Source organism: Neopelma chrysocephalum, unplaced genomic scaffold (assembly GCF_003984885.1).
Source record: "Neopelma chrysocephalum unplaced genomic scaffold, ASM398488v2 Primary Assembly neopelma1_44, whole genome shotgun sequence".
Taxonomy (NCBI): Eukaryota; Metazoa; Chordata; class Aves; order Passeriformes; family Pipridae; genus Neopelma; species Neopelma chrysocephalum.
Genome location: NW_020897703.1, coordinates 20,146,008 through 20,173,909, shown reverse-complemented (window position 1 = coordinate 20,173,909; position 27,902 = coordinate 20,146,008). Strand labels below are relative to the sequence as shown.

The 27,902-nt window shown below is 46.0% G+C and overlaps 1 protein-coding gene across 1 annotated transcript in view; it reads right to left on the bottom strand.

Annotated features, from left to right (window-relative positions):
• Positions 1-27,902, bottom strand: part of MARCH4 (membrane associated ring-CH-type finger 4) — a 103,581-nt gene that overhangs the window by 73,439 nt on the left and 2,240 nt on the right. The window contains exon 2 of the mRNA XM_027678890.1: positions 27,660-27,891. Within this exon, the coding sequence (XP_027534691.1) occupies positions 27,660-27,891 (232 nt within the window). The remainder of the gene's footprint in view (positions 1-27,659; positions 27,892-27,902) is intronic.

Here is a 27,902-nt window from a genome sequence, read left to right as displayed (position 1 = left end):
GTCCACTTCTCCAGCTCAGACTGTGAAATCCACAAGAACTTAACATGGAGGTATTCAAAACAATGCTCAGCCACACCTGAAGTATCAGCCTTTGGCCAGAACCGCAGTTTTTTGGATCATCCCAGCACATGTCAAATACATCCAATTATATCAGCAGCACTGCGGAATGTAATTCTTTCCTCTCTTCTGCAGTCAGAGCTACCCCACCTCTGTCATCACTGCCATCTCTACAGTGTTGCATCTTCCCCTACTATGACTTGTCTCATCTCATCAGATATCACAGAGTCTCACCAGGTTTTGCTCCTCCCCTTTTTATTGTGGTTTGTAATGGGAATGAGACTTACAAGACTGCAGAGTTGGTAATACACGGGCCTGTGTATACCCCCCAATAACTCATTTTTTAGTGACTGGCCACTTTCAGCCAAACTTGGCAAGGATATGAGGGTTCTAAAATAAAATTGCTTATGTGTCTTGAAAATAGGGGAACGCACAGAAGAGAGAAACCTTATTAAAAAATGTCAGAGTAGGAAAATCAATGGACTGAGCTAAATTCCTTATTAGACTCTGGAGTACCCACACAAGGTGGAGCGGACACAAAGGTTCAGAAATGCCCTGCTGTCCTGAAAATTGCTTTAGTTCACATGGTTAGAACACTAGAGAATTTGAAAGGCACAGAGGAAAGCAGTCTTGATCCACCTTGATCCACCTTTTCTTCAAGACCTTTCTGAAGACTGAGGGTCTTTTTCTCCTGGAAACCACAGAGCTAGGACCAGGTGCCAGCACTGGAGACAATGTTTTCCGAGGCTGTTTGGTGAAGGATCCCTCCATCTTGAATCTAACAACCAGGAAGAACACATTTTCCAAGCTTCTCTGGAGTTCCCTCTCTGCCTGCAGAGCAGCCATGTCACTCTGTGTGACCGGGTGATGTGCTGAGGAGCAGAGAAGGCAGAGACTTCACCAAAAGTGACTGGGAGTTTTCCCTCCACAGGGAACCTGTAGGTGTTTGGAGGTTTTACTAGAGGAGGAAAGCCTGTCTGCCAAGAGCAGAGGGAAATCCAAGGACTGGGATTCCCACCTTGTGCAAAATCACCCCAGCAGGACAGCACTCTCAAGACAGAGCTGGAGAGTGAGCAAGGGGTCCAGCAAGACCTAATACAGCCACTGGGACTTAGAAGTCATCCCAGCGGGGTCACCGCTCTGGCACTAGATCAGATGTGACTGTCCCATGCCCTCAGCCTGACTGGGATGTAGAGAGCACAGAGTGCTCTGAGACACACAGCTCCTGCTGTGTGCAAACATGCTCTGCACAGCTTGGACAGCCACTGGGGTCCTGCTCCTTCATAATGAGCTGGTGTTATGTGACGTGGCTTCTGGCCACACATTGTCCCTGCTTGAGGCCAATCCTTGGACTCCCCCTTGGATTTATCCAAATGCCCAGTAATCATTTGGCTGCTCCTAGAAGGCATGCTTTGTGCTGTCATGCTTTCCCAGTGCTACTCCAGGAGTTGTCAGCCCCACTTGGATTTAATCTGTGCAAACCTGGGGCGTGCCACACAGAAAGGCAGGGCCAACGACTCAGCAGGTGATATCCTTAGAGGAGGAGAGGAAACTAAAGAGGTGTAAGGGCAAGAAAATGCAAGTGCTGCAGAAACCCCATTTCTCCTACCTCCTTCCCTGAGTGTGACAGCCTGTCTGTGGGCTGCCTCGCCAATATTCCCATCCTGTGCTTGAGCAGCCCCAGCCTGGATACTGTGATGTCCTCATGTCCCTATCCTTCAGATGAGTTCTCCATGGGGACCATCAAATCTGCTTGTGCTGGTGCTGACACCTATTCACAGCGTGGCTGGGGCACTGCTGGGATATAAATACAGCGATGGGGACCCTCAGCAGCCAACGCTGCTGCACAGGAGGGGTTGGTGTGTGAGGCTATATCGATGTGCATTTTGCTGGCACAGGCAAACTCCCTCTGCCTGTGCAGAGAGCAGCTGAGCTCTGGGCCTGCTGTGTGAACCAGAAATCACCTAGATGCCTTTAGCTCTGCCGAAAACCTATATTTCCCTCCTGTTTAAGACTGACACTGACTCCAGATACGGCCAGAGCCTTTGTTTCAACCTGCAGAGACTGTAGCTGTACCTGGGAGAGGCACTGGTGTACAACCCTGTACATGGAACCACCAGGAAGAAACTCAGAGTCACTGCGGCAACAAGAAGCGTCACTGCTTCATCTCCAGGGCCTTTGAACTCCGTTGTCAGTCTCCACTTTGCGCCCTCCCGCTCGGAGAAAGAGCATCAAATGGTGTAGAGGGCTACGTAGGCAGAGGAGGAGGAAGGGTTGGGAAGCAGGGAGTGCTGAGGCTCCCAGCACAGCAGGAGAAGTGGAGAGGGGGATGCTGGGGACATAAACAGCAATGACTTTCAAAGTGAAACTGGCAGGGTACTGTGTATGATTTTCCAGTTCTTCTTACCTATCCAGGCTCCCTGTTCACTCAGTGACACTTAGAGCAGTCTCTAAGGAAAGACATTTTTGCACCAAGTGCTCCTGCCTTTCATGTTTTCCAGGGCCGTGGCAGCTGCAGTGGGAACAGGAAGGGAGAAGAGCCACAGCCAGGTCAGTGCTGGGCCCTGCTCAGCACCCCAGGCATGAGGAATGGGGAGAGGAGAGAGGGAGCTTTCTTTTGGCTCTCCTGATGAAACTCCAGCTGGCTTTATTTCTGGTTACATCGTTTCTCTGAAATGCCAGGCTGCACACATGAATTTGCTACTGTGAGGTTACTCCTTCAGAAGAGGTTGCTACATAAATGCATTTATTTTAATGAGAAGACAAGTGCTATGGAAGGATTTGTTCTGAAACCAAGGGAGATTGTCAAAGAGGCATCACACGAATGAATGCTAGCCATCCACACTTGCTGCTAGGTTTGAGACTCAAGTGCTGGGCTATGACTGCTTTTTCAGACCAGGAGCTGAGTCTTCAGGGTGGGGTGTTCCACTCATTCCTGGCTATGGATCCATGAGATACCTTAGCATAACCAGCTGCAAAAGAACCAGGTGCCATCAAAAAACAGGCATGAATGCACTTGTGTTTGAATAAAGCTCCAGGACACAATGAAAAGTCACTTAATGCCAAGGAGATTATGATCTATTGGACAATGAGGCTCATTAACGGGAAGGGCTGGCAAGCTGAGTGAAAAACTGCCTTTCCTGAAGCTGAGCTTCCTAAAAAACCCATATCTGAAGACAGCACATTTTCCTCTGACAGCCCTTATAGGCTGGGAGGTAAAGTAGAGGATGGTGGTGAGTCATTATGACCTTTTTTTCCCCTTAGTGGATAAGGAAACTGAGGCACAGGCAGCCAATTAAATGGAGATAATCAGTGCATATCTGAGAGCTAGCGTGGAGACACCCAAACTTCTCTTCCAGGCCATAAACATCTGTAGTTAATGACAAAATGTTAATTACTGGCAATCAGCTAATGAGGGTAAAAGCTGAACTAATTTTCTGCTGCCTGAAATGCTACTCTAGATCGTGTTTTGCCCATCAGCTGAACTGCTATTTAAAAAGAGGATGAAAAGGAAAAGAAAAAAGCATTTTGGCACCTCGCTCTGCCTCCTCTGCCAGACCAGATTAGTGCAGGGGGGAAGTTCTCTCGTGGAGACAAGCCCTAGTTCATTTTCCTGTGTCAGGCAGGGAATTGGCTACAAGCTGAACACAGCCCTGCCTCCCACTGAGATCAGCTGAAATGACTTTAATGCAAGGGTGGAAATTCTGGTTCTTCCTTATGTTCAGAAGAGACTCTGTACAACCCTGTTCCCCATAGAAGGACAGGGACAATTTGCTGCCCCTTTTTTTGTCCATCTAGGAACTCAGCCCTTCTCAGCTATGGCATAGGGCGGGTCTATATCACTCCCTTCTTGCATTTTGAAGAGGCACCTGGAGATGACCCTCCTGGAGCAGTAAGCCAGCACGTATTGCTGCTGTGCATGAGTAACCAGCAGCCATTCTGGAGGAGGCTGTGCGCTACCACTGGGCAGAATGATTCATCTCTATGTCACGGACACGGTAGCAATAGCCCTGTAACAAAAGGCAGAGCCATGGGGTAATTTGTCATTATGGTGACTATCAGCCTTGGACTGATCAGCTTGGGTGCTCACATCTCCAATGCCTGCAATAAAACCTCTCCACGGCACCGAGGAGGGAAAGACACCAAGTTGGAGTCACTGAGGATCTGGCCCTAGTGGGGACTCTGAATCAGTATATTGTACAAAGATTTTGTTTTGGAGTTATGGAGATGAGCTAGGGGGTTTGAGATTAGCCTCAATGCTGCCTATGATACAGTAAAACCAACTTTGACTGGCACTGGGCTTTACTCTGCCCTGGCACAGAGGTTTCATGGCAGCTCCATGCTCAGGGTGCAGAAATGCCAGGCTGAATCTCAGGCAGGATAAGCAGCTAAATGTCCCTTATTCTCCAACTCAGTTGCCAGGGACAGCTACTTCTGAAAATTGCTAGCTCCAAAATTCACTTTTAAATCTAGTGTTTCAGATCAGTCCCAAGCCCTCACTTACAGCCCGCATCCCAGGGATTTGTCTGTGGCTTCTTTCCTGTGGTCACATCAAACCAGGTTTCTCATGCAGCACATCCCAACTGCTGTCCTGTGAGCCCTTCTCCTCAGGCTTGGGGAGCCTGGCACCCAAGTGTCTGCCGTGGTCCCCCACTGCACTCCTCCAACCCAGTGGATACCTTCAGGCGCTAATGCCAACAGATGTGTTTTCTGCCCAGATACCAGCTGAAGAAAACTCTTCCTGATGAAGCTGATTCCCAGCCCTTTGCAGAGTCACCTCCACGCTGCCACGACGCTGACTGTCAATCAGCTTCTACTTGCTGGTGCAATTAATTCCATCTCCCTTTGCAGCCCCAGTTCACTGCGTGCAGGGACAGCTATCACATTTCATGCTCTAAAGGGCTTAACACGCCGCTACACACACATACATCCACACACCAGCAGGGTGGCCAGCAGGGTGATTGGAAACAGACTGAAGGAACAGGAGGCCTCACAGACAAGGCCACCCTAAATCAGATTTAGGGGGTAAGAGGACAAAGCAAATGTGAGCTGTTCCTGTGCAGAGTGGCACATCTTCACCGTAACACACATATGCCTCTTACCTGGGTCAGGGCTGTGTCCATCTCACAGCCCTGTGGGTGAGGATCACCTGAGCTCTGCATTTTACCACTTGGGATGCAGCAACTGTAACATCCTGGTAGTTCTTTTCCCAGTTAAAAGCTACTTGCCTTTAAAAGGGGCCAGGTGGAGAGGTAACTGGGGGACAACTAATATGTTTAGTGTTTAGCTCCATAAAGAGTGTCCCCTGTCGTGGCACTAAGACTGGGTTTTGGCTATTCACACTGAGCCCAGCCAGGTTGGATACATCCCACCAGGCAGCATTTCCACAGATGGCTGTGCCAGCCCTGAACCCAGGGAGATAAAGTGAGCCCAGGGATGGCTTAAAGAGGGAAAACATTTTGCTACAGAGCCTGGGACTGGGAGACAGCACTGCCGTGAATCCAAACACCAATTCCTCTATGTCTTCTGCAGAACTCTTCCAGTGAGTTCCAAAGCTCCTCAAATTCAGCACATTTCCCAGCAATGCCACCACCCTCTCGGCTAATGCCATAGAAAAGTACTTCTAGACTACTGCTGCCAACAGCTCTCCAGTTGACTGTAGTGGGAAAATTCTACAGGTCACTTTAGCGTATGATATTCAGGCTACATTTTACAAACGTGCTCTCTCTGGCTCAGCTCGGAAAGAGCAAACAAGCTGTGTGACGCGTGCAGGGGTTGCTGCACCTCTCGCTTCTCCTGCATTAGCACAACATGGCTGGTGCACCCAGAGCTGCAAGATCGAGTCAATAGCTACTACTGTTATTATCTTTATTAATCAATAATAATATTCTTATTTCCTCTTGTGGGGCTTCCCAGCACAACCTTTCTTATTTATCCTCTGTCTTATTTACATCCCGAGCTTGCAATTAGATCTGTGTGAGCGGCAGTCAGCACTGACCCAGCTGCCGAAACCCAGCCACACTCTTGAAGGCAAGTCCCTTTCAGAGCAGGGACAATTCGACTGACTTCAGTCAGCCTGCCCATGAGGAGGGAGCCTCGTGGAGCCATGGCCAAAGCCGTCAGCTCCTGTAGGCAGCTCTGTTTGAGCTGAAAGGGCTGTAAGTACCTAACATCCCTCCAGGGAGACACTGAGACATCTGCAGCAGCTGCAAAAATACATAAAATGAGGCAAGGGTAATAGTGGCTATCTTGGGTATTTGTGCCTGTGCCTCCTTCCCTCAGTAGTTTGAGGGTCGTGTAATTGTTGATGCCTTTACCCCGATATTTCCCTGGGGAAAAGGGACAGCACAGTGTCCCCAGCGCCCAGGCAGGAGCTGGTGTGCGGGCAGAGACTCACTGGAGGACATATAGGAGGTCTTTGCAGAGATCTACGCCACAGGCTTCCAAATGCCAGGTGAGAGGTTTCACATTGGCACCATCCTTCTTTCCAGCCTATATGTCCCTCCGTGGCTTTGCATTCAGCCCCTTTCTAATGAAACCAGTTGGTCCTGCCCTGCCTGGCAACACCCCCTCAAAAACCATGGCAAATTCCTGAGCTAACCCACATTTTAGCAGTGAGAAGCGACCTCTCCACCAGAGAGTTCTTGCTCTTAGAGAGAACAAAACTCGTTCTGCCTAATTGCTCCTGGCAGCGCACTCTGCCGTAATGAAGGCGGGAGCACAGTGGCAGGGGAAGGCAGTGCTACTCCTTGACAGTGAGCCTCAAAATCCACTCTTTTGTGCTAAAAGCACAACACGAGGCTCGGCTTGCTCCTTCAAGTCACTTGTGATGCGGAAAGTAGAGCCTGCTTTGAGCCCAAATCTGCCTTGCACACATCCCTGGCTCTGAGTGCTGGGAGGAAGCTCGTCTCGCTTTATTTTTAATCCTATGAAAGGCCTAAAATACGTCACAAGTGAGGATTTGCATTGTGGAAAGGCTTTTTCATAGACACTTTGGACTCTCTTTCATGCACCCAGAGGGCTTTGCAATAGTTAATTTTGCCTCCCAGCTCCTGGGAGGGAAGGAGGAAGGGATGGAGGGAGGTGTTACTATTTGCGGTTTGCCAAGAGGACTGTGAGGTAGATGGCTGAGAAATAAAGTCTGTGGCCTGATGGTGCTTCTCAAAAGCATTAACACACTTTCTTCCTTCTCACCTACAGGCACAGTGACATTTCACACTTCTGCTTGGGTCTGGCTCTCCGGAGGCCTGGTAGCTGTTCCCTAATGCCTCTCCTTTTGCAGCAGCTTAAATAAGAGTCAGAGCCAGTGCCACAATTGGGAAAATGGGTCCTCTGCAAAACAGTAGTGTGGTACCAAACACCGCACAGAGACTAGGAAAGCTGACCCTGTCCAGGGACAGAGAGGCTGGTTACGGCACTTAATCCAAACTCAGTGTAGGAGAACAGGAGGGAAATTTTAAAAGAGGAAATTAGTAACTATTTAAAGGAGTATCAATCAATTATTTCACAATTTTGGAGGCTGAAGGCCTGATTTTGGTTAAATAAAGGACTTTGCAGGCACAAAACCAAATAGGTCTCAAGTAGCCTGGATTTGAGGGCGGGCTAGAAATTGGTCAAGATTTCCCGGCCATCCCCCATGCAGGCATGTTCTGGGTCTGTCCTGAGCAAAAGCAGGTAGGGAAGAAAGTCCCAGCCTGCTGGTGCTGGGTATGCTTAGGAGACACAGAGGTTTCCTGTGGCAACCAGACCTGTCCAGGTGAGCCCATGCTGCCTGTCCAGAGCCACCCTCTTCAGCCGGCTCCTCCACTGGGGCAGGCTGCATTGTAGCATTCCTTTTTCCCTTGGCAGAACAGGACCAGACTTAAAACCTTTCACCTGCTCCCATGAGGGAGAAAATAAGCAGCATTTCAATGCATGCTTCAGGTGACTAGCTCATGCCTTTTGATAGCTGAACCCTGCAGACACAAACAGCCATCAAGGAGCAAACAGGGAAGATATTTTCCCTTGAAAGAAGGTGCTATAGTGAGGCAGGGACATAGCTCTTTTTTTCTTTCTTTCAGCATCACAAATTAAATCCATTAAGCAGTGATGAGCAGACGGCACTGAAAACAAACACCAAATTAAGCACACCCACTCCAAGGGAGAGGTTTTGCCTGCCTTCTCCACCCACACTCCTGCCGGGGAGGAAGGTGAAGATTAAGAGAGGGCACCCAGCAAGACCATTTCTGGAGGCTGGGCTGGCAGTCATGTGCCAACTGCTGCCACCAGTTCAAGAGGCTATGGCTTTGCTGCGCTCCTTAGGGTAGGCTCTCATCCTGGGCCAGCTCAGTCATTTAAAGGTCAATAAGACAGAAGCTGGGACACCACTGAGATGGCTGCAGGTACATCCACATCTGAAGGCAGGCAAGTGGGTGGGCTCACATCTCTGCATGTGTAAGAACCTTCTCCCCTCCACACCCTTCTCCAGAACAAGAAGGGTAAAACCTATGTGCAGCAACACTGTAACCACTTCTCAATCCTCTCATCCTGTGGTTTTCGTAGGGTCACAGTATTTAGGTTGGGAGGTCTCTGGATTTCTTTAGTCCAACCTTCTGCTCAAAACAGGGCTGTTTCAAGGTTGCTCAGAGCTTTGTTTTGCCAAACCTTGAAGATGCTAGAGCTTGGAAATAGTGGAAATTGCTGCTCACTATAGCTGCAAGGACTTAGACTGGCTCAGCTTGCTCATGACCACACATCACCAAGAGACTGGACAGTCACTCTTACCCTGAAGAAAGGTCTGTAGATAAGACTTCACCTTCTTTCAGTGGCACCAACCTCTTCTTCAACTTCACTGACACCTTTTTCTTTCCTGTGGGAATGTCCCTGCTGCTCCTGGCTGAACTGCTGTGCAGGGAGACACCATGGTGGGAGGATACAGTTTCTGAACCGACCTTAGCCTGACTATGCTCACGGTGGATATTTTGCCTTCCAGCATTGCATGTCTTGTTTCATGCAGCCTTTACCCAGAGCAACTCATTTGTGCCAGCCATCCCCCCCCTCCATCCAGTTCCCAGCAAGGTGTCAGTCTTCATTAGCAGAGGAGTGTGGGGTTTAGCTGATATAATTTCCCCAAGTAGTCTGGCTGAGTACACAGTCCCAGTGAAGCAAAGGCACTCTAGGCCTTGGCTCAATGTTGTGAGCTGGGGTCCTCATGCTGGCAGGCCCCTCCTGCTGGTATCCCTGATCTCAGGCGAGGTAGGGGCTCCCTGAGGTCTGAGCTCCTGAGAGTTCTCTCTCAGGACAGATGCACAGAAATACTAATCTCCACACTATGACCAGCCCAGCTCCCTCTCTAGAGGGGATCTCTAACTTAAAAGTTTCAAGGAGATCTAACTCCTCTTTATTATAAATATCCAGACATGTCAGCGTCAGAGGGAGATGCATCCCTCTTAATCCTTCCCAACAGTGTTAACTAAACAAATCATGAAGAAATTAATTAAGCAAAAGAAAAAACAGACTGAATATCCAGGAAAATGTCATGACATTGAGTTGCCTTATGATAATCTCTTAAGGACTTGGGGTGGCGGTGGTACTCCTGGCATATGGAAACAGGTGTAGAAAAGCAACAGAGAAAGCAGTGAGAGCAATGTGTAGGTACTGCAAAGTACAAACAAGGAAGGAAACAACAAGCCTTTGATATCTGTGGCACTGCTGGAAGATGGATAGATTCAGCCAGCTTGGATTTTAAAAAATCCCAATAATGTAAATTCCTTAAGTACAAGCCAAGCCTATGAATAAGATAAATCTCTTAGTCACTTTGCCAGTGATATCCTTCTAATCTCATCCTTCCTCAACGATGCTGCTCAGAGAGTGAAACACTTAGCATAAATGGGTTTGCTGCTCAGAGCAATCACTCATGCCTCCCACTCTGACCCCAGGATTAGAGAAGTCCCCTGGATTAAGGATGTTACTATTTAGAGTCCAGGGTGAACCAGCTAAGCACAGGCTCAAGGGAACTTTCAAGTGATTGCAAGAGAGAGAGAAAAAGAGAAGGAGAGGCGAACAGGAGGCCACCACCATCTTAGGGAATTGCATGTCACACACTGGTGTTGAACTGTACTTAAAGTGCTTTACAAAGAGAAATGACCCAATAACAAGAATTATCAACATACGCATGGGAAAATAACAAACAGTAACTCAAAGGCCAACCAAGCCAACTTCTTTTTTAAAAAAATAAAAATTACATTGAACTGCTGGTGCTGTTTCCAGAGATGCTGAGTGCCTTGGTCCCCAGCAGACATCTCTGTCTGCTGAGTAGGCCCAGCAGTTTGAAATTCAGAGCCAAGGGCTGCTGAACTGTCCTTCCCAAAACACAGATTGGAAATGACCTGCTGATTAAAATGTGAGCTGAGAACCAGAGATGGATCCTCCACACTCCTGAGCTCAAGAAGCATGGTGGAGCCATTTACACCCAAATGAGGAGAGCCTCAGCACAAGCTCAGGTTTCAGACAGACTTCAGGCTACTTTATGGAGGTGGGAAAATCATTTTGAATGCCAAAAATAGGAAAACCATGTCGGTTGATCCAAATTACATCTAAGACCGCGATAAACCATTTGCCTTTTGCTTACCATTCCCTTGTAGCACAGACTAATGCGAGAACTGCTCTCAGTACTACTTAGGTAGCATATACGGTAGTAAAGTATGTAATCCCTTAAAATACAAGAGCTTTCCTTACAATCTATGCCTGTGTAAACCCAGACAAATATTTAATACATTCTTATCACACCAACGGGAAATAGTTTTATCATCTCTGACAGACACATGAATTTCCAGGAGTGCCTGTCACACGTTTACTACATCAGTCCCCAAGAATGGCTCCCTTTCATTATTTCTCTATGGAGACCCCCTCTGCTGATGCTCTCCCCTCCCCAAGGGAGAGTTTCCAGTAGCAATTCCAGTTGGATATTGGAAAAGGGAAAATAGGAACTTCTCAGAAGCCAGACTTCCGGTGTTTTGCCAGGAGAAAGGTATCCTCATGCAACTTCTGCCTAGGTTTGCAGAACAACATTTCTGGGCTTTGGTTAATTAAAATACAGCACGTCTTGCACAACTTTTGAACTCTATTTCTGTAAAAGATACGTGAGGCTGCAGGCTGTCTGTCACATTATGCATGTCCCCTGTGCCAAGACTGTAGTTTTCTATTTGACTGTAAGTCATCCATTAGATGTAAGACAATTATTATTGTTTTTTAGTGAGTCATTTTTCTCTCAGTAATTAGTAGTTGTCAGTTCAACTCAGCCCAGTGCTGATGTAACTCAGTGACTTCAAAGCTATGTTTAAAGTCTCTTTTCTCCCACACAGCAGCTCACCACAAACAGTATCACTTTTCCTGCCTCGTCCACTGGAGCTGTGTTGCCCCATGGAGCTGTGTTGCACCCAACCAGGCCAGCAACAAGAAGGGTTTGCTGTCTGAGCACAGAAGGGACTGCCCAACAGCAGAAGAACTTGGCCAAGAAAAGGCAGCTCACCTCCTTGACCCCATTTTATTGCTATATGCTTCAAATCCTGGCTGCGTCTGTCTTGCTATAAAAATGTCAGACTGTCTCTAACACTTATTTTTGCTCGCCGCTTCAGCGTGGCCTTACTTGGCAACTTCTCCCATCTGTTTACTACTCTTCAATGTTGTGCATGCATTTCTGAATTGCTGTTTACTTATAATAATGTGAACAGTCAGCATTTGCAGAGCACCTAGCTTTGAAGTGGTTTTAGTGTTTTATAGTTGAACAAGGATCCCTTACAGCATTCCTAGAAGAAAGTGAAGATCTCCAGTCCTGCTTCATGGTGGCATGAAAGGGTCACTACAGGTGAATCCAGGTCCAGAGAGACTATATCTAGATATAGCAGCTATATGAGCACTGGATGTCCTTGTTCCCGTATAATCGATGGAGGTCTAGTCAATGTTGACAGCAGAGCCCCGGGACTGAGTCAGCTGAGCAAATGTAGGTGTCTAGCTCTCCAGCTCCACTGACTGTATTGACTAGGGGCACAATTACCTACCTCAAGATGTTTTCCACTTAGAAATCATTGCGTGGGCATGAGTCAAGCTCTTGATTTTTCACTGCCTAGACATCCAGTCCACATGCAGACACCTACATTGTGACACTCACATTGAGGTGTCTGCAATTCAGAGCTGTGTCCCACCTCAGTGATGTGCCCAGAATCATGGCTTATTTACAAAGCTCAGAGGAGAAGCTGAGATCCTTGGTTGCTGTTCATTCTCTTTCATCCACTTGAACTGGAAGAGAGACCTCCTCTAGTCAAGCCAACACCATAGGGGAACTACTCTAAAAGTGGCCTCTTAGAGCCAGAGAGCAACCCTCTACCTTGGTTGGGACCTGTTATCAAGTGACCAAGCTGCCACCTTGATTCTAAAATCTGGGGTTTTTTAACACTGATCTCTAGGTTAGCTCTCATCTGAGAGGACTGTGTTTGCTGCTCAGTTCCCCACACCGTTCTGTCTATTTCTGTTTCTCTAGCAGAAAGGCAAACTCTGGCTCTGCAGAAAGCAGAGATGCCCCCCTCCGAGCACTCATGGAGGCAGGCCATGTGATTTTCCTCCATATCACACTGTGCTATTTGCTTAGAGATCTTCTAACACATGGTGAATACCGCCCTGCCCAGGAAATGTTCTTTACCACTTCTACTGTCCAGCAAGGGCTCGCTACTGTTTCATGGTCACAGCTCTGACATCCTAGTGTCAGAAAGTGCTCAAGCCTAAATCAAGGTCTGAAACATCCTTGTATCTTGGATCTTTCCAGGTCAGCCTGCTTTCATGACCTGGTGAACTTCCTGGATGGTCGGTCAGATGGAAAGATCTTTTTCAGTGGGTAAACACCAAGCACTGATAAGAGGACTGAAACAACAGAAGACATGCAGGCCTGATCTGTGAGCCATTGTGATTCAGCACGGTTCTCATACACCACTAATCACCACACTGCACTGGACATGCCAGGCACATACTGCTGGGAGGAACAGCCAAAGTGCAGATCTGTAACTAGAAATGTAGCAGTAGCAGCAAAGAGTAGTCACATTCCAAAGGAACACCTTCCTCAAAGGGACGTCCCTGGATGGGGGAACTCTTAGCTGCTGTGTTGTGTCTCCAACCCTGTAGTGATCTCAGCAGAGTCCTCCGGAAAAGTGCCTCGCAGCAGCTGAAACTCTGCTGCATCTGCTCCACAGCCCAGATGTGCACCACGCCATCAATCTGCCCTCTGCAGGAAAACGTGACCCTCAAATGACCATTTAATCTCCTTCTCAATCCAATTTGGCTCAGCCACGTGGCATCTGCTTTCTCCCACGCTGCCACAAACACACGTACAGCCAGTCCCTGCTCCATAGTGAGTGCTGGGATCAGCACACGCTGTGGCAGTGCCTGAGGGCTGACTGCTGCCTGGAGATCATGAAGAACCTCCAAAGACAGAAGGGTCATGGAGTGTGGTGGTGGGAACCCAGGTCCCTGACCCCCATGAAGCTCTGACCATCTCATAAAAGCCTTGAAACCCAGAAGCAGAGCAATGCACTGCAGACACCTACCTCCAATGCTGCTGTGCATATTTCAGGAGTGAAGGAAAACAGCTCAAGCAATGTAGACACAGTGATTTAAAAGGAAACAGATTAAAGACGGTCACATGAGTGCAGATGTGTCCCAGCAATTGTGCCATAAGCATTGCAGGTAGATAGGTACCTTGCAAAAATCCCTCTCTCTCCCTTGACAGGATATAATTCACAGGAAGGGCTATTATTCATGCTGCAACCCACCCATTACATTTGAAGCTGTGTCAGAGGGTACCAAACAGTGTTGACCAGAAGGACTTGTGGGTTTTACCTCACCCTGGGAACAAATACCACAGGGCAGTCTGAGAAAGTGGACTCAGTGGGTGGATATTTGTTCCAAAAACACGGTTAAGGCAGGCCAAATGGGAAGGATCTGGATGGTTTTCCCAATCTCCGTGCATTTGTGCAGCCTCCTTTTGACTCATCAGTATATCCAGCATACAAATAGCTAAGGACCTTAGGAGCATTTACCTAGGGGTAAAGACCTTGGCCTGTACTGGTGGTTGGTGAGTGTATGAAAATGCAAAATAGCTGTCAGTGGAACTGAGTTTTGAACTCCAAGTTGTTTCATTTCCAGCTGAGCACATTTTCTTTTATTTTACAGGATACAGAGAGAACATACTCTCTTGTGCCTAAGTACCACTCCTTGTCTCTGCAATACAACAGAACAAATAGCCTAATCAGGCCAAAATGCAGAGCATGCTGAAAAACTGGGAACATTCAGGATGTAGTTAAGAGAAGGTGAAAATCTCCCCTGTAGCCCAGGAGGGCTGGTATTGCTGCTCCAATCACATTGCTTAGGGGTAGAGGATTATCTGGTGAGAAAAGGCAGAGTTACATTCCCCTGTTGGAGACACATCACCTGGAGAGGGATAAGTTACAGATCCCTGACCCCCATTTGAAGGAGACACAAACGTGGAGAAAAGCTGAACTGGGATACAAAGAAATAAGGAGCTGATGAATGCCACTGGGCTTTTTTGGTGACAGTGGGATAGTCCATGGGAATGAATGAGTGAGGCTCCATGAGGTACAATATGGCCTTGTGCTGATCAGAGAAGCAGAGCATGTGTTTTCCAGCTTCGTCTGCCCCAAGATCATCCCCCTGCATCTTCTGTTTCATCACAGAAACCCAATCTCAGTAGCCTTCTCACATCCATTACAAGGAAAAATAGCTGGATCCAACCCAAACAGAAAACAGAGCCACGCTATGGTAGCAAACCTCCTGCCAGCTTCAGAGATTGCGACATTTGCCCCATATGTTTCTGATCCTCCCAAACACACGCAGAGCAGCTCAGTTACACACACACACATTTGTATGCCTTTGCAAATAATCTCTGATGTGGGGCCTCTCAGACTGCTCCTTAGAAATCCATAAGCCTGTAGCAGTCCCTGCATCCCCTTTGGCTTACTACACCAATAAGAACTTCTGAAGAGTCCCAGCAGCTTAGCTCGCTTTCCTACTGACAGATGTACTTTGGATGCCTCTGATCAAAATTCCTCCTCTTGTTAAGTTGCACAGAATTATTTCTGATATTCTCTCTGCCATTCATGATCACTTAACTGGTCTACAATTGTTCCCCCGGTCACCTGGCTCTCCAGTCCAGCTGAGTTTGCTACAGTGATGGAGTGACACGTAGGGTTCTGCAGGCTTGGGGAAGAGGTGCTGCCATCAACTACCAATTACCAAAGATGTTGGTCCAGGCTTTCAAGCCATCCCAGGTAGTGCTGCATCAACCTCCTCTATGCCTGTGCTGCCTGAAGGTCAAGTACCATTCAGCTGTGTGTGACTGCCCTGTTGGGAAGTGCCCTTGAAAGAGGCCGACTGAAATAACAGGTCTTAGACTGGGGTCAGTGGAGAAGCCTCTAAAACTTTTACTATGCAGTTCCTTTGTTTTCCTAAGTGTACCGTTTTCTGAAATACTCCGGTACTGCACTCAAACTTGCTAGCTCAGCTTCTGCTGGCAGATGGATCTTTTTCTTGCCTTTTTGTAAACAAAATTAAGAACAAAGACAACAGCAAAACCAGAAGTTCTCAGAGCAATGGACCCAAACAATGGGTAGGTTCCCCCTGAATTGAACATGGGAGTAAAGTGGCTTCTTTGATATCTAGTAGTTGTGGACCTCTTATGACAACTCCCTTCCATGGCACCACAAACCCAATATGGGGGTATGCCCCCTTGGCCACACATTTTCATGCAACTCATAAGAGCTTAGGAGTTCTACAGTCTTTATTTATCAAAGGTGGCTGAATTTGGCAGAGAAGTTTAAATGTCACAGAGTGTATCTTGTGGACATATAAACAGAACTGACATGGAGAAGTACTGATGCTTAGGGAAGTAAGTAAGAAAGAGAGAAAAGAGTATTTTTCATTTTTATTAAAACACATCTTAGGACAGGTTTTGAACAACTTTCCAGGCAAATTACTTGAAGGCAGAAAGCAAAAATGGCCTGTAGAAATAATAATGGTTGTAAGCTTCCAGAAAGCAGCAATTGAAATATAATGCTTCTGTTTGTTACAAAGAAGCTAATGGAGGTTTTCGCAGTAATTAGACATTGTATAATGAATTTCAGTTATATTGCATATTTTTGAGGATTCCTAATTTTTCAAAATCTGCTTTTGTAAAGTTGAAAACCTTAGTTACAGATCTCTTTTTGCTTATCCTTCTGTTCAATTTAAGCAGAAACAGTTCTTGCTCAATTAAGCTTTTCTACAACCAGCATTTCTATAAGACTCAGATTTGACATAGTATCACCACTTGGAGGTTTAGTAATTATTAGATCAAGAAGTGTCCTGGCTATGACAAAGAGAAATATCTGAGCCTTTGCTATTATTAGCAATGTTTGTTCTCATTCTTCAAGCTATAGAGGGGCAGCTATTTTCCCTTGCTCTTTATCTGACTACCATTACAAAAATCTCAGCCCCTGTCCAAATCCATCCTGGGGAATTAGAGCAGACATTTAATCCTATCTTTTGCACAGCTCTTCCTAAAACCACTGTAAAAGCTAAGGGGAGATCTTACTGCTGTCTTCAGCCACCTCATAGAAAGGTACAGCAAGAAAGCCGACTCTTCTCCAAGCTGCATGGTTACAAGACAAGAGGAAACAGATACAATTTGAAACATAAGAAATATGATTATAAATAAAAAATAGAACCCTCACATTTTCACCATAAGGGGGGTCAAACATTAAACCAGGGCCAGAGAGGTGTGTGGGATAACTGTCTTTGGAGCTATCCAGCTCTGGATATCTGGGTATCTGATCTGGTCAGATCTGCTTGAGTAGGCATTGAACAAAATGACCTCCTGAGGTTTCTGCATCCAAAATTATTCTGAGGTTGTGCAATTTTGTTTGATCTGAGCTACAACACTCAGAATTGTCACCATCACCTGACATTTGCATCACATGCCTGAGCACACCTTCAAAGAGATGAGGCTCTTGTCTGGTATCACCAAGAAAAAGGTGAAAGAAGAAATCTTATGAATAGATGCAGGTTGGGAAGGCCAGGGACTCTCCTGCAGATTTCACGTGTCTGCAAGAAGGGCAAGAAATTAATCATAAGGAGTGGGAAAGAGAATAATGATGGCAGCTGGGCCAGGTCATGACAGTTTAGCAAGCTGGACTTTATGTAGGAGTCCTCACTGCAGGCTATGGGGGCTGTAGAAATGTTTTTCTTAGAAATGATGTAGCCATCCCATCTATGAAGGAAATTTTCCAAATGTGGGTTAAATGTAGGTGACAGCACTTCTGCTCTCATATGTCAGAGGAGGCTATGAACTGTGTTTTTCCTAACTAGCTGAATCCCATGAGTGTTTTTCCAGGCTGAAAGTTTCTTGCTTTTAATCTGATGTGGAATGAAACTGTCTTCAAACACAGAACTTTTTCCATGAGGGAAATCTTCTCTGCCAGCTAGCCCAAGGGTTTTTGAAGCTGGTTTCTAAGGATGCACACAGTACATGGTACTTTCTGTGACAGAAAAGACAAAAGTTGATACGCAAAGACAGTTTCAGTTCTCTTGTTTCCCCAGATTTTCTCCTTGGGCACTGCAACAATTTCCCATTGTTGGGAGATCTGAAAATCAAGATGGGATATTTCTTCTTCAGTCCTTGTACAGCTATTAACCTTCAAGCAGGAATTTCATTCAGGGAACTTATTTTACTGCTATTATAGAGAGGTTCAGACTAGACTGGCCCAATAACTCCCTCTGGCCCTAAATCTTGTACGATTGCATGTCTCTTCAATGTTAAGGAAATGTTGGGTTTTTATGTCCTAAATGTGAACTCTTTAGGGCAAGAAAAGTCTTTGCTTCACTTCTTGGTGCAATGCTTGACATACTGACATCCTGTAAAGGTTACCGTAGTATTAAAATAAAGAATGGTCTAGAGGCCGGAAGCACCCATAACTCTCCTTCTGCCTCTTGTGCAAATCCTCTCTTTAATTACTTAACTGCTATTTCTTTCCGATACACTATTTTATTATTACCTACTTTTCTTGAATGCTCATCTGATCCGTCTTAATGTTCTTTTAATATCACTTGGAATGGGATAATAATATTCTTGTACTTTTCCAGCACTTTAAATCCTGACAGGTCCTAGTGTGCTTAACAAGGAGAAGAGGAAGTGCTTCATTCATCAGACAGTGCAGGGTCATGCAACATATGAGACAAGTTGAGAAGAACACCTGACACAACTAAAAGCAGTGGGGTGTTTGGAGGGGCAGCTTTAGCCCATCACCCCCCAACTTGCAGAAAGTGCAAACCATCCATCGAACTTTAGTTCACCACCTGCATGAAATTGCCAGGGTAGGTGCTGATGTGATGTGGGTGAAGTGTCAGCAGGATTTCTGTGTGCTGATGCTGTGTGTTATGTCTTCAACAGATTCTTCCACACAGCTTTCTTAGCTCTCCCAAAGAATGAGAATTGGAATAAAAAACAATACAGGACCTGTCTTGGTAAGGACAGGGAACACTGATGGGCAGGGACATGTACATGGCAGTTCTTGGAAAACCACCTCTTCCATCAAGATACCAGTCAAAGAAGTGATCTGCTTGGTTTTGACTAAAGGGAAGCAGGGCAATGCCTGTGCTAGGAAGTTGGAGAAAAAGGTATCACAGAAAGGAAAGCAAGAAATGACAATGTGAGGAAGTATCTGTTATACCCTAAAGTAAGCAAATGAAGACCTAGGCACAACATGAATACATAACAGGGAAATGAGAGAAAAGAATCTCAAGCTGGGGGTAGGGTTAATGCCCAAGTGACAGTGCAGTACAAGAAGGTGGAGGAAATGTGAGCCACCCCATCCATAAAGTGATTGGAGAAGCAGGAGAGAAGTGGGTGGTGGGGGCAACATTTCAAGCAGGACTGGCTAGAGCCCTAAATATCAGGAAAGTCATATTCAGCCTTGCTGAGAGTGGCTTTAACTGGGGCAGAGAGCAGATACCTGAACTGAAGTAATGAGGATCCATTCGCTCCTCTTCTACATGGCTATAAACAGGCAGTGACAGGACCAGCCCCAGCCATAAGTCTTATCTATGGCAGTCAAGGGATCCTTTAAGAAAAGCACAGCTGCTCCTCCAACCTTTTCCTCCCAACTCTCCTCAGGAGGCAAGGCAGAAGAGCTCAAATCATTAATGACCTCAAAGATTCAACAGACTTAATGCTTAGTGCATCTGCATCTGCAGGCCCTCCTGGAAGGGGCTGCTACTGAGGAAAAAGGGCTGCAATTCAGTAAGGCCAAATACAGCTCCTCCACTGAGAGAGTAATGCCAAGTGCACAGAGTCAGGATGGAGAACTGCCCAAGAAGCAGCTCTGAAGGACAAGGAGACTGTACTGGATCATGAGTTGAGTAAAAATCAATAATCTTCCGCTGTTCAATAAATAAATAAATAAATAGAGCAAACATTACCCCGGAATGGATGACTTCTGTTACTTGTTAAACAGGATTCAAGACCTTTCTGCACTGCTCAGCACTGACAAGGATTCAACTGGAGAATTGTTTCCAGTGCATTTAAAGCAAAATATGGACCACTTGGGGAGAGTCCAGAGGATAACACCAAGGATGATTAGCAGTCTACAAAACAGGTCATAAGAGCAAAGGCAGAATTGGAATTGTTCAGCCTAGAGAAGAACAGGAATGTTATGGCTTCAATTGTAACCTGAACTTGTGAAGTCCTGAAAGGATGAATTTTCACTGTGTAACTACTGGAAAATACCTTCAGTTACTTACTTCTTGGAAAACAAGTAAAGGTAAAAATAATCTGTTGTTCTCCTAATGGGAGGGCAAGAAGAAATGAGCTGCAGCAGGAAAGACAGATTCTCCAACCATGCTCATCCTTAAGAACTGGTTAGATCAGCCTCAGGATTTTGGATGGATGGACTCATTCTCTTGAGACCTGGGCATTGGCCTATGCTTGGGCATGAACAGTGCATGGATTAAGAAACAGAAGCTAAACCCACATAGTACCAGGGGTTACAATGGCAGTCACAAGGAACAACTTCACAGAGGATGCAGCCACAGGACTCTCTTCAGGCCATGAGGGCAAAAACCTACAAATGCTTAACGCACTATAAACCTTAAAGGTGCCTCTAACACTCATCTCTTAGCTAATGGCACAGACTTTTGAGTGGGAAAGGTGACCCCATGGCCTTATCTTAAATGTAAACACACTGTCAATCAAGCAATCCTTGGTAAACTTCTGCTAAAAGCGACATGCAAAGACACTACAAAGACAGTAGCAGTCTTTGGCCTCCAAACTGGTGGAATATCAAGTTTATTTTCTCTCCTGTTCTGCAAAATTGTTTTGTATGTGGACCTGCTGGTCTAAATGTCTGTGATTCCATGGTAAAAAGTAAGTCTGACAGTCCAATTCTCCAACCATAATGGAAGTTTGCCAGGAAGTTCTTCTACAGAGGAAACAAAACTTTTTCAGGGTTCCTTTCAAGATTGAACTACCCCATCCTCCATGGAGTTTACACAGTTTTCCCCAAGCACAGCCTGGTTTCTCCAACGAACACAAGGCACTAGATGTAGGAAAGACCAAAATAATACGTAAACCATATTTTTGTTTATCATTCTCCCATTCTGTACCATCTGATCCCTCACTCCCCACACAGGGAAGCAGGTTAAACTTGTGCGACTGTTTTGAGTCATGTCATCAGTGTTCAAGCTGCACACAGAGAAGGCTTGGATATGATGGTAAATAGGCCATAGGAGAACTTGTGCAGAGTAGAATCAGATAGAAAGGGTGGGGCCAAGATCTGATGCGTGAATTGACTTTAGCCAAGAAGAAGAGAAAGAAGAGGAGGTGAGAGAAAACCACCAAAGACCATAAAGGAGAAATGACACGAGAGAAGAAAATACGTGTGAGGATTTCAGGATATGGGCCCCGTCACTGCAATCAGTTTGCCCACCATGATTTTGCCTTATCACTTCTCACAGTGGGGCATGGAGGGCAGCCCATTTATTATCTACATACATTTCCAGGTCTTGCTGTTATTTTCTTCATCAGAAGAAAGTCATCACTCATCACTCTCCACTGCCAAGAATGTAATCTGTTCTACTGCAACCAGTGATAAATCAGAAAAGGATAAAAGGTAGGTTGTGAAAAGATGGGGGAAGATAAGAAAGTCTTCAGCATCAAGCAATTCATTTTAGGTAAGCAATCCTGATTAACAAAGGAAAAGGAGAAAGATAAAAAGTTAACAAGCTATTCTGTAAGTCTGGTTTCCCATGGAAACCATATGATGATGGGGTTGTTCTTTTTTTGTCTGATGGGATACACATTCCTGCTAAAGCAGTTGTTCCATCTGAAGCTTTGTCCTCCATGTCCTGCAGTGTCTACCACAGACAATGCTATAATCTCTCCCACAACAGGACATTTCTAGCTTTCCTCTTCTTTATCCAGCTAGTTTTCATGAAACTTACAGGAATTTAATGCCTTTCAGATCTCTACTCTCTGCCAAATCTGGCTGAAATTAGCCGATCGGTTTAGAGGAGGGCTGATGAGCATAAACTGTAACAGCTAACACCACCACATGGCTTTATTCCTTTAGCAATCAGCTAATTAAAGGATGGGATGGCCACAGATATGGACCAGTAACCATTGTAGTTACTTATTATCTTATTATCTTACTCCAGCCTAGAAGTGGTGGAGACACGTGCAGCAGACGCATAGGACATGCAGAATCACAGATTTTTGGCACAACCACATTTCTGACTTCTGGACTGGGTCAGCCTTGAATGGAAAAACACAAATGTGAGCAAAAGGCTGCCACAGAGGAGGCCCTTGCCGGGAATGAATTTTTGCTTGAAAGACAACCTGAATGCAATTCAGTTTTGTATGAACAGAGCCCTTCCAGGAGCAAGCGTTGCCTTTGTGGAAATAACAGTGACTCTACAGATGCAAACAATGGAGCTACATGCTTTTGCATTGCTTGTTCTGTCACTAACTGACATCAGCCACTGGTAATCATGGCCTGAAATGTATATTTAAGAAACAGTGACACGAACATAGACAAGTTCCTTCACGAAGCCTTTTATATGGGGAAAAGTGAAAGAAAAGAAAAACTGCTGCTCAGGCTAGCTAGTGGCACCGAAATAAATGGGTCAGGCATCAGAGTTTCAGCAGGCACAGAAGGTGAAAACCCTGTCTTCTGGAGCAATTAAAAGTCAATGGGATTAGTGGCTTTCACTATTATTTATAGAAACCCTGCTGTGTGCACAACATTATTGAAATACAGGGGTCAGGTCCCTGCTACTGGATGCCTACATTTTGCTGTTGAAGTTAATGGGAGCTTTGCCAATCAACTCTGTGGCAACAGCATCTAAATCTAAAATAGACAGCATCCTGGGCTCCATTCAGTTGATGGTTCAAGCAAAGCTTTTGCCAAAGCCAAGAATGGTCTGCCTACACAGCACAGATTTGATCCTGGGACAGATGAAACAGGAGAATTAGCTATAGAGGCGTTAAGATTCAAAGATGGGAAGGCAGAGAGGTGGACTGAATGTCACAGGAAGCATCTTCTCTTCCTTTCTGTCATAAATTACAATATACAGATTGAAATCTAAACAGCTGCATCCCAAAATCTCTTAGTCTTCAGTTTTAGCAGGACTGGCTGTTTTCCAATGAATGATTCTCCTTCTAACACCAAGTTAATGAACCCTGTGGGAACACACCTATGAAAGGACATGGATGGGAACCCTGCACTGTCATTCTGTGATTCAGTGTTTGAAAAGAGCGTCCTGATGGTCTAGCCAGTTTGGACAGACCCCTCGAAATACCAGCATCTCCATTCCCAAGTTTTCCTGACTTTGGACATGTTGTGATGATGGTTGCACAGTTGTTTCTTCTTCCACTCATTCATTATCACAGCTGTGCCCTGCATTATGCCACAACCTGCCTCTTTTTGTCTCACTCCAGAAAACAGGTACCTGATTCTCCTTGATCTTACAATGTTGTAAATCAGAAATCAGGCATCCCAGAGATCTCGTGCACTCCTCTGTGCTGCTGAGAGACCAGTCTGTAGAGTGGCAATATTTTCTGGCTCAGCTCATGCCTTTTCTGCAAATCCTACTGGGCAGGGGGCTAAAGATGCTTTTTGCCTGTGCCTGGAACAGGAATGGGGCTGAGGTTCTCAGTGGTTATTTCAAGCAACACATGCTAATGACCAGCCATTCAACAGTACTGACCATTCACTGATCCTACATAGGGCCTCCAAGAATGTGTGTTAATCCAGACTGAGTAATTTAGGCTCAGCTTCGCTCTAGAGAAGTCCTGAACATGGCAGGTGCCTTGATGATGAAGACATTACATAACATGTGCATGAAATCCAGACACGCACCTGCAGAGGAAGATCCTACTGGTTATGCACAAGAAGCTGGTGAGCTGTGGGGCTAGAGACCAGCCCCAAGGCTTTGCTCCTCTTCAGTCTTACCCCGATCTCTAGATTGCTTCAGATGTGAAGCGTGAATTTTACTTTCAGAAGTGTTATCATTAATTGTTCTGACACTAAGTAGTCTTAATAACCACATGGCTTTACAATCACTCATTAAACTTTAGTTCCTTGTCTTGCTGATGTCCTGCAGCAAGGAGCTCCACAGCCTAATTACATATCACATGGAAATGTATGCCCTAATATCCATTGTAAATTGTCTTCCCTTCCAATTTCCTTGAAGGTCTTCATGTTCTCATATTAAGGAGTTGGCGTCCCAAAAGTCTAGAGGGAACTTTGGTGGGAAGGGTAGTCTATTGTCAAGCATTTCTATCGAATACAGAGCTAAGTTCAAGCCTGCAAGCAAAATAGTCCACAGACTGTTCTTTCTGATCCTCCTTATCCAACCAAATCTATCTACACTGACTTTTCAAATCTCCATCCTTACAGCATCTTTCCTCAGAACAGAGAAATAAGAGAAATGCAAACTGAAACTGACAGGTAAGAAAAGATGTACACACACTCTAGCTGACAATCTAACAAACAATCCTTGAAACATATGGATTTCCAAATTATCTCATTTTTATTTAAGAATGTTTTTCTATTTATTTTCAGCACAGCTAGCATAACTTCTGAGATCCCATACTCCACAGTACTGCTAACTCCTTGTGACATGGGCAAACAGTTTATCCGCTGATGTGAAGGGACTTTTCACCCATGTTTTTTCCTGCTCATCTCCACAACTTGCTCTCAGCTTGGAATTGTACCAAATACTGTGAAACATTTGTGAGAGCAGAGCTCATCTTCGTTTCTTTCTCTTGCAGAACATTGTCAGAGATCCAGGAAAGCAGATAAAATTCTGCAAACACTTAGCATTACCCAAAACAGAAGAAAATACTCCAGCATTTTCCCTTCTTGCTTTCTCTCCAGAGCTTTGCCATTCAATCCAGAGTCTCAGAATTTCCTGACACAATGGTGCAGGATGTTCAGTCATTGAAACCTTTGAAAATGCCAAGCAAGTCCCCGAAAGGCAATGCCATTACCAAGTGCAGAGTTCAGTCTCTCAGCTTTCATGATGTTAAGCTCTCATTTTCAATGAAAGCAGTTGCCTTTTTCAACTGCCAGACCTGAGAAGAGCTTACTGGTCGTGCCCTCAAATGGGAGCCCAGATGCTCTGATCCCCTGATCACCAGATCCACTCTCTCTTGTCAGCAACCCGTGTTTCTCTCGAGTAATACGCAAGGATCAGAACAGTTTCACAATAATGAGCTTTCCTCCTTCCTACGGTCCTCAGCACATTTTTAAATGAAAGAATCAGCTTACCCAGAAGAGCCACAAACACACACGAGGAGCTTAAGATATAAGCAATTCAGTAGCCTGAAGTATCATGCATGTTGGGCAATCATAAATTTAAAGTGAAAATCCCTACTGATTTTGTTTTGCATTATATATTAAGTAAAACCTATTGCAAAGCCAGATTACTAAGAAACCTTTTGGGCTGTTGTTTTGGTTGGGTTTTTTATATCGAAACAGGATTAAAACTTCTTTTGGAGACTCACTGTCATTTTATCTGAGTAAGTAAGCTTAGAGTGCCTAACAGTCAATTTATAATGATGGCTTTTGTTCTTGGTACTGTGATGCAGCCCTGCAAATTTGCCCACAGCTGCAGCAGTTTCAGATGGTTTTGACAGGTAAATAAAACACTGTTTATATCTGTCATTGTCATTAATCTACAGAGTAAAGAACTAGCAATTATATTTTGTTTCCAAGCAGATAAGTTTTCATGATGATCTTGGCAGAGGTGGTAGAGAATAATGTGCATCTATGACTTTTATAGTTGTGAAAGTCCAAACCATGAAGAGTCTTTGCTCAGCTGTTGAGTTGGAAAACAAATGGGAAATAAAGACTAAACCAGTAATAACCACCATAATAACAAAGAAAAGGAATTTGAGATCTAGCCCTGTTGGATTTTTATTGACATAAGGGCCAAGTAAACCAAACTGCAGGTCTTGACATCATGTGCACCAATTCAGCACTCAGTTATTCTGAAACATACTTCCAGGAAGCTGTGTCAGGATCTGGGGATCTGGCTGTGCTTTAAAACCCCATGATTTGGGCCTCCATAATGTGCTTCCCAGCTGCTGCAGGGCAAAGGGTTTCAGATACTCCTCAAGCTATGCTGGTGAAGAAAAAATTGTTTACAGAATAAGGTAAAGCTCAAGGACGAGTGGCAGAATCCAGCCATAAGTGTCTTATTATATTGGTCAGAAACTGTGAGAAGCAAAAAAAAGGGAAATCCTGGTGAAACTCTATTAGATGCCAGTCACATCTGCTCAGCTTCTCACTCAGGTAGGCTGGCAGATGGTCAGCAAATAGTCTCACTTTTACAATGCAACCTACACTGGTTTTCAGTGTGAAAATTAGCATCCAATTATTTTCAAGCATTAATGTTGTCCAAGGAAGCGAGCTACCTTTATTTTAATTCTGCTTAGGTTCTATTTGCTCTGACACGTAAGCCAATCTTGCAGGTGCTACGTCTCATGTACACAGGCAGAATGGTAAGCCAGGGAGGAGTACTAGAAACGTGGAATAATGCAAATTACCAGGGAGTGAATTGCATGGCTTACAACTTTCAGAAGAGACGTGAAGAAGACAAATAAGTGAGGAAGGCATACGGTATCTCCAAAAAAGAATTATTTTCCCCATCTAAAATCCTATGATCAAAACTGTCTCACAGCATAAACCATTAGAGATGGCTACTGAGCACCAAGCTGTGACCTATGGGACCCTTGGTATGACACATCCAGCAGGGCTGTGGATATTGGGATGGGTTGGTGGCAGGCCCTGCTTCTCCCAAAGAAGAATGGAAGCCTATTCTGCACCTCCCAGCCCCCATCACCACCATCCTTGGACCAACATAAGGGAAGGCATGATCACTGCATTACAGATGTAGGCAGCTCTGGGAAAGGCAGGATGTGTGCCAGAGCGTGGCCACTCTCAGATGAGAACTGGCTTTCCTTAGCATAGCACACGGGTCCGTGAAGGGGAAAGAAGACATGGGGCAAACCCCCTTCTGCTCAAGATTTCAACGTATCACCTTACATGCCAGAATCTGTGCCCAAAATGGAAATAGTATCAGTTGAGTCGAACCTCTTAACCCTTTCCCATGCAAAGATCCCCTATTAAGACAGTTAATGGGACTATCCCAAGTAGTAAAGGTTATCAGCATATATGGGCTTGATCCCACAAACAGAGGTCTGCAGCCTTCCTTGTCACCTGCAAGCCGTGTCATGTTAGGTACAAATGTTGCTGGGTACATCACTATAAGGAAGTTGCCAGCCTGAAAATGCATGAGCTGCTTTTAATTGTCATTAAATATGGAGAATAATGCCCCAAGGTGGCATCTTATGTTCTAGCATAGTTGCATTTGTTTCATTCTCCTGTGTGGTGTAGGGAAACTTCACTGGCCTAACCTCAGTCTGTTCCAACAAGCATCTCAAGGCTCAACCTTCAACAGCTACAGTTGTAACCAGACGGTTTTCTCCTCCAGCTAGTACAACTGGGAGCATGGGAACAGTGGAGCACCTGCAGAGCTCCTACTAGCCGTCCCCTGGGAACCACTGAAGTGGAGCTGTCTCCTGCCACATGTCTTTGTACAGACTGAAGCTGTATTTTTAAAAGCAAACAGCACATTAAACTCATCCTTTGCATCACTTCTGGTATCAAAGCAAGGAAAAGCTCCCCTTGCTGAGCTCCGCTCTGCTTCGTGAAGGCATCAGTGTGTCCCTCCCATGCCACAGCTGTACAGCTCTGAGGCTGGGCACGGGCTCCCGGGGCAGGACTGCCGGGCAGCAGAGAGGGATGGAGCAGGCCTCCACCCCACACTTCCCGGGGAAACACTACCGAGGTGCAAAATCCTAAAGCCCAGGGCCTGGGCAGAGGGCAGAGGCTCCATGGGTTTCGGGTCCTGCTCCGGGCACCAGTGACATCCCTGCAAGCAGCAGGCCCCGCGTCCCGCAGGCTGGGGCATCGCTGCCATCGGTCCCCTCGCCCCGGCGCCCGCCGCCCGCGGCCGCTCACCTGCTCGGGCCCCTGGAAGCAGATCCTGCAGAGCGGGGTCCGGATGCCGCTGTCGACGCTGCTGCCCAGCGAGTATCGGTCCTCGGCCTTGCCCTTGCCGAAGTCATCCGAGGAGGTGCTGCTGGGCAGGGAGGCGGGCGGCTCCCCGGCGGGGCTGCCCCACTCCTCGGCAGCCGGGCTGCCCGCGCCGCCGCCGCCGCCCGCCGCCGCCCGCCAGCCGGGCCCGCGCCCCACAGGGACCCC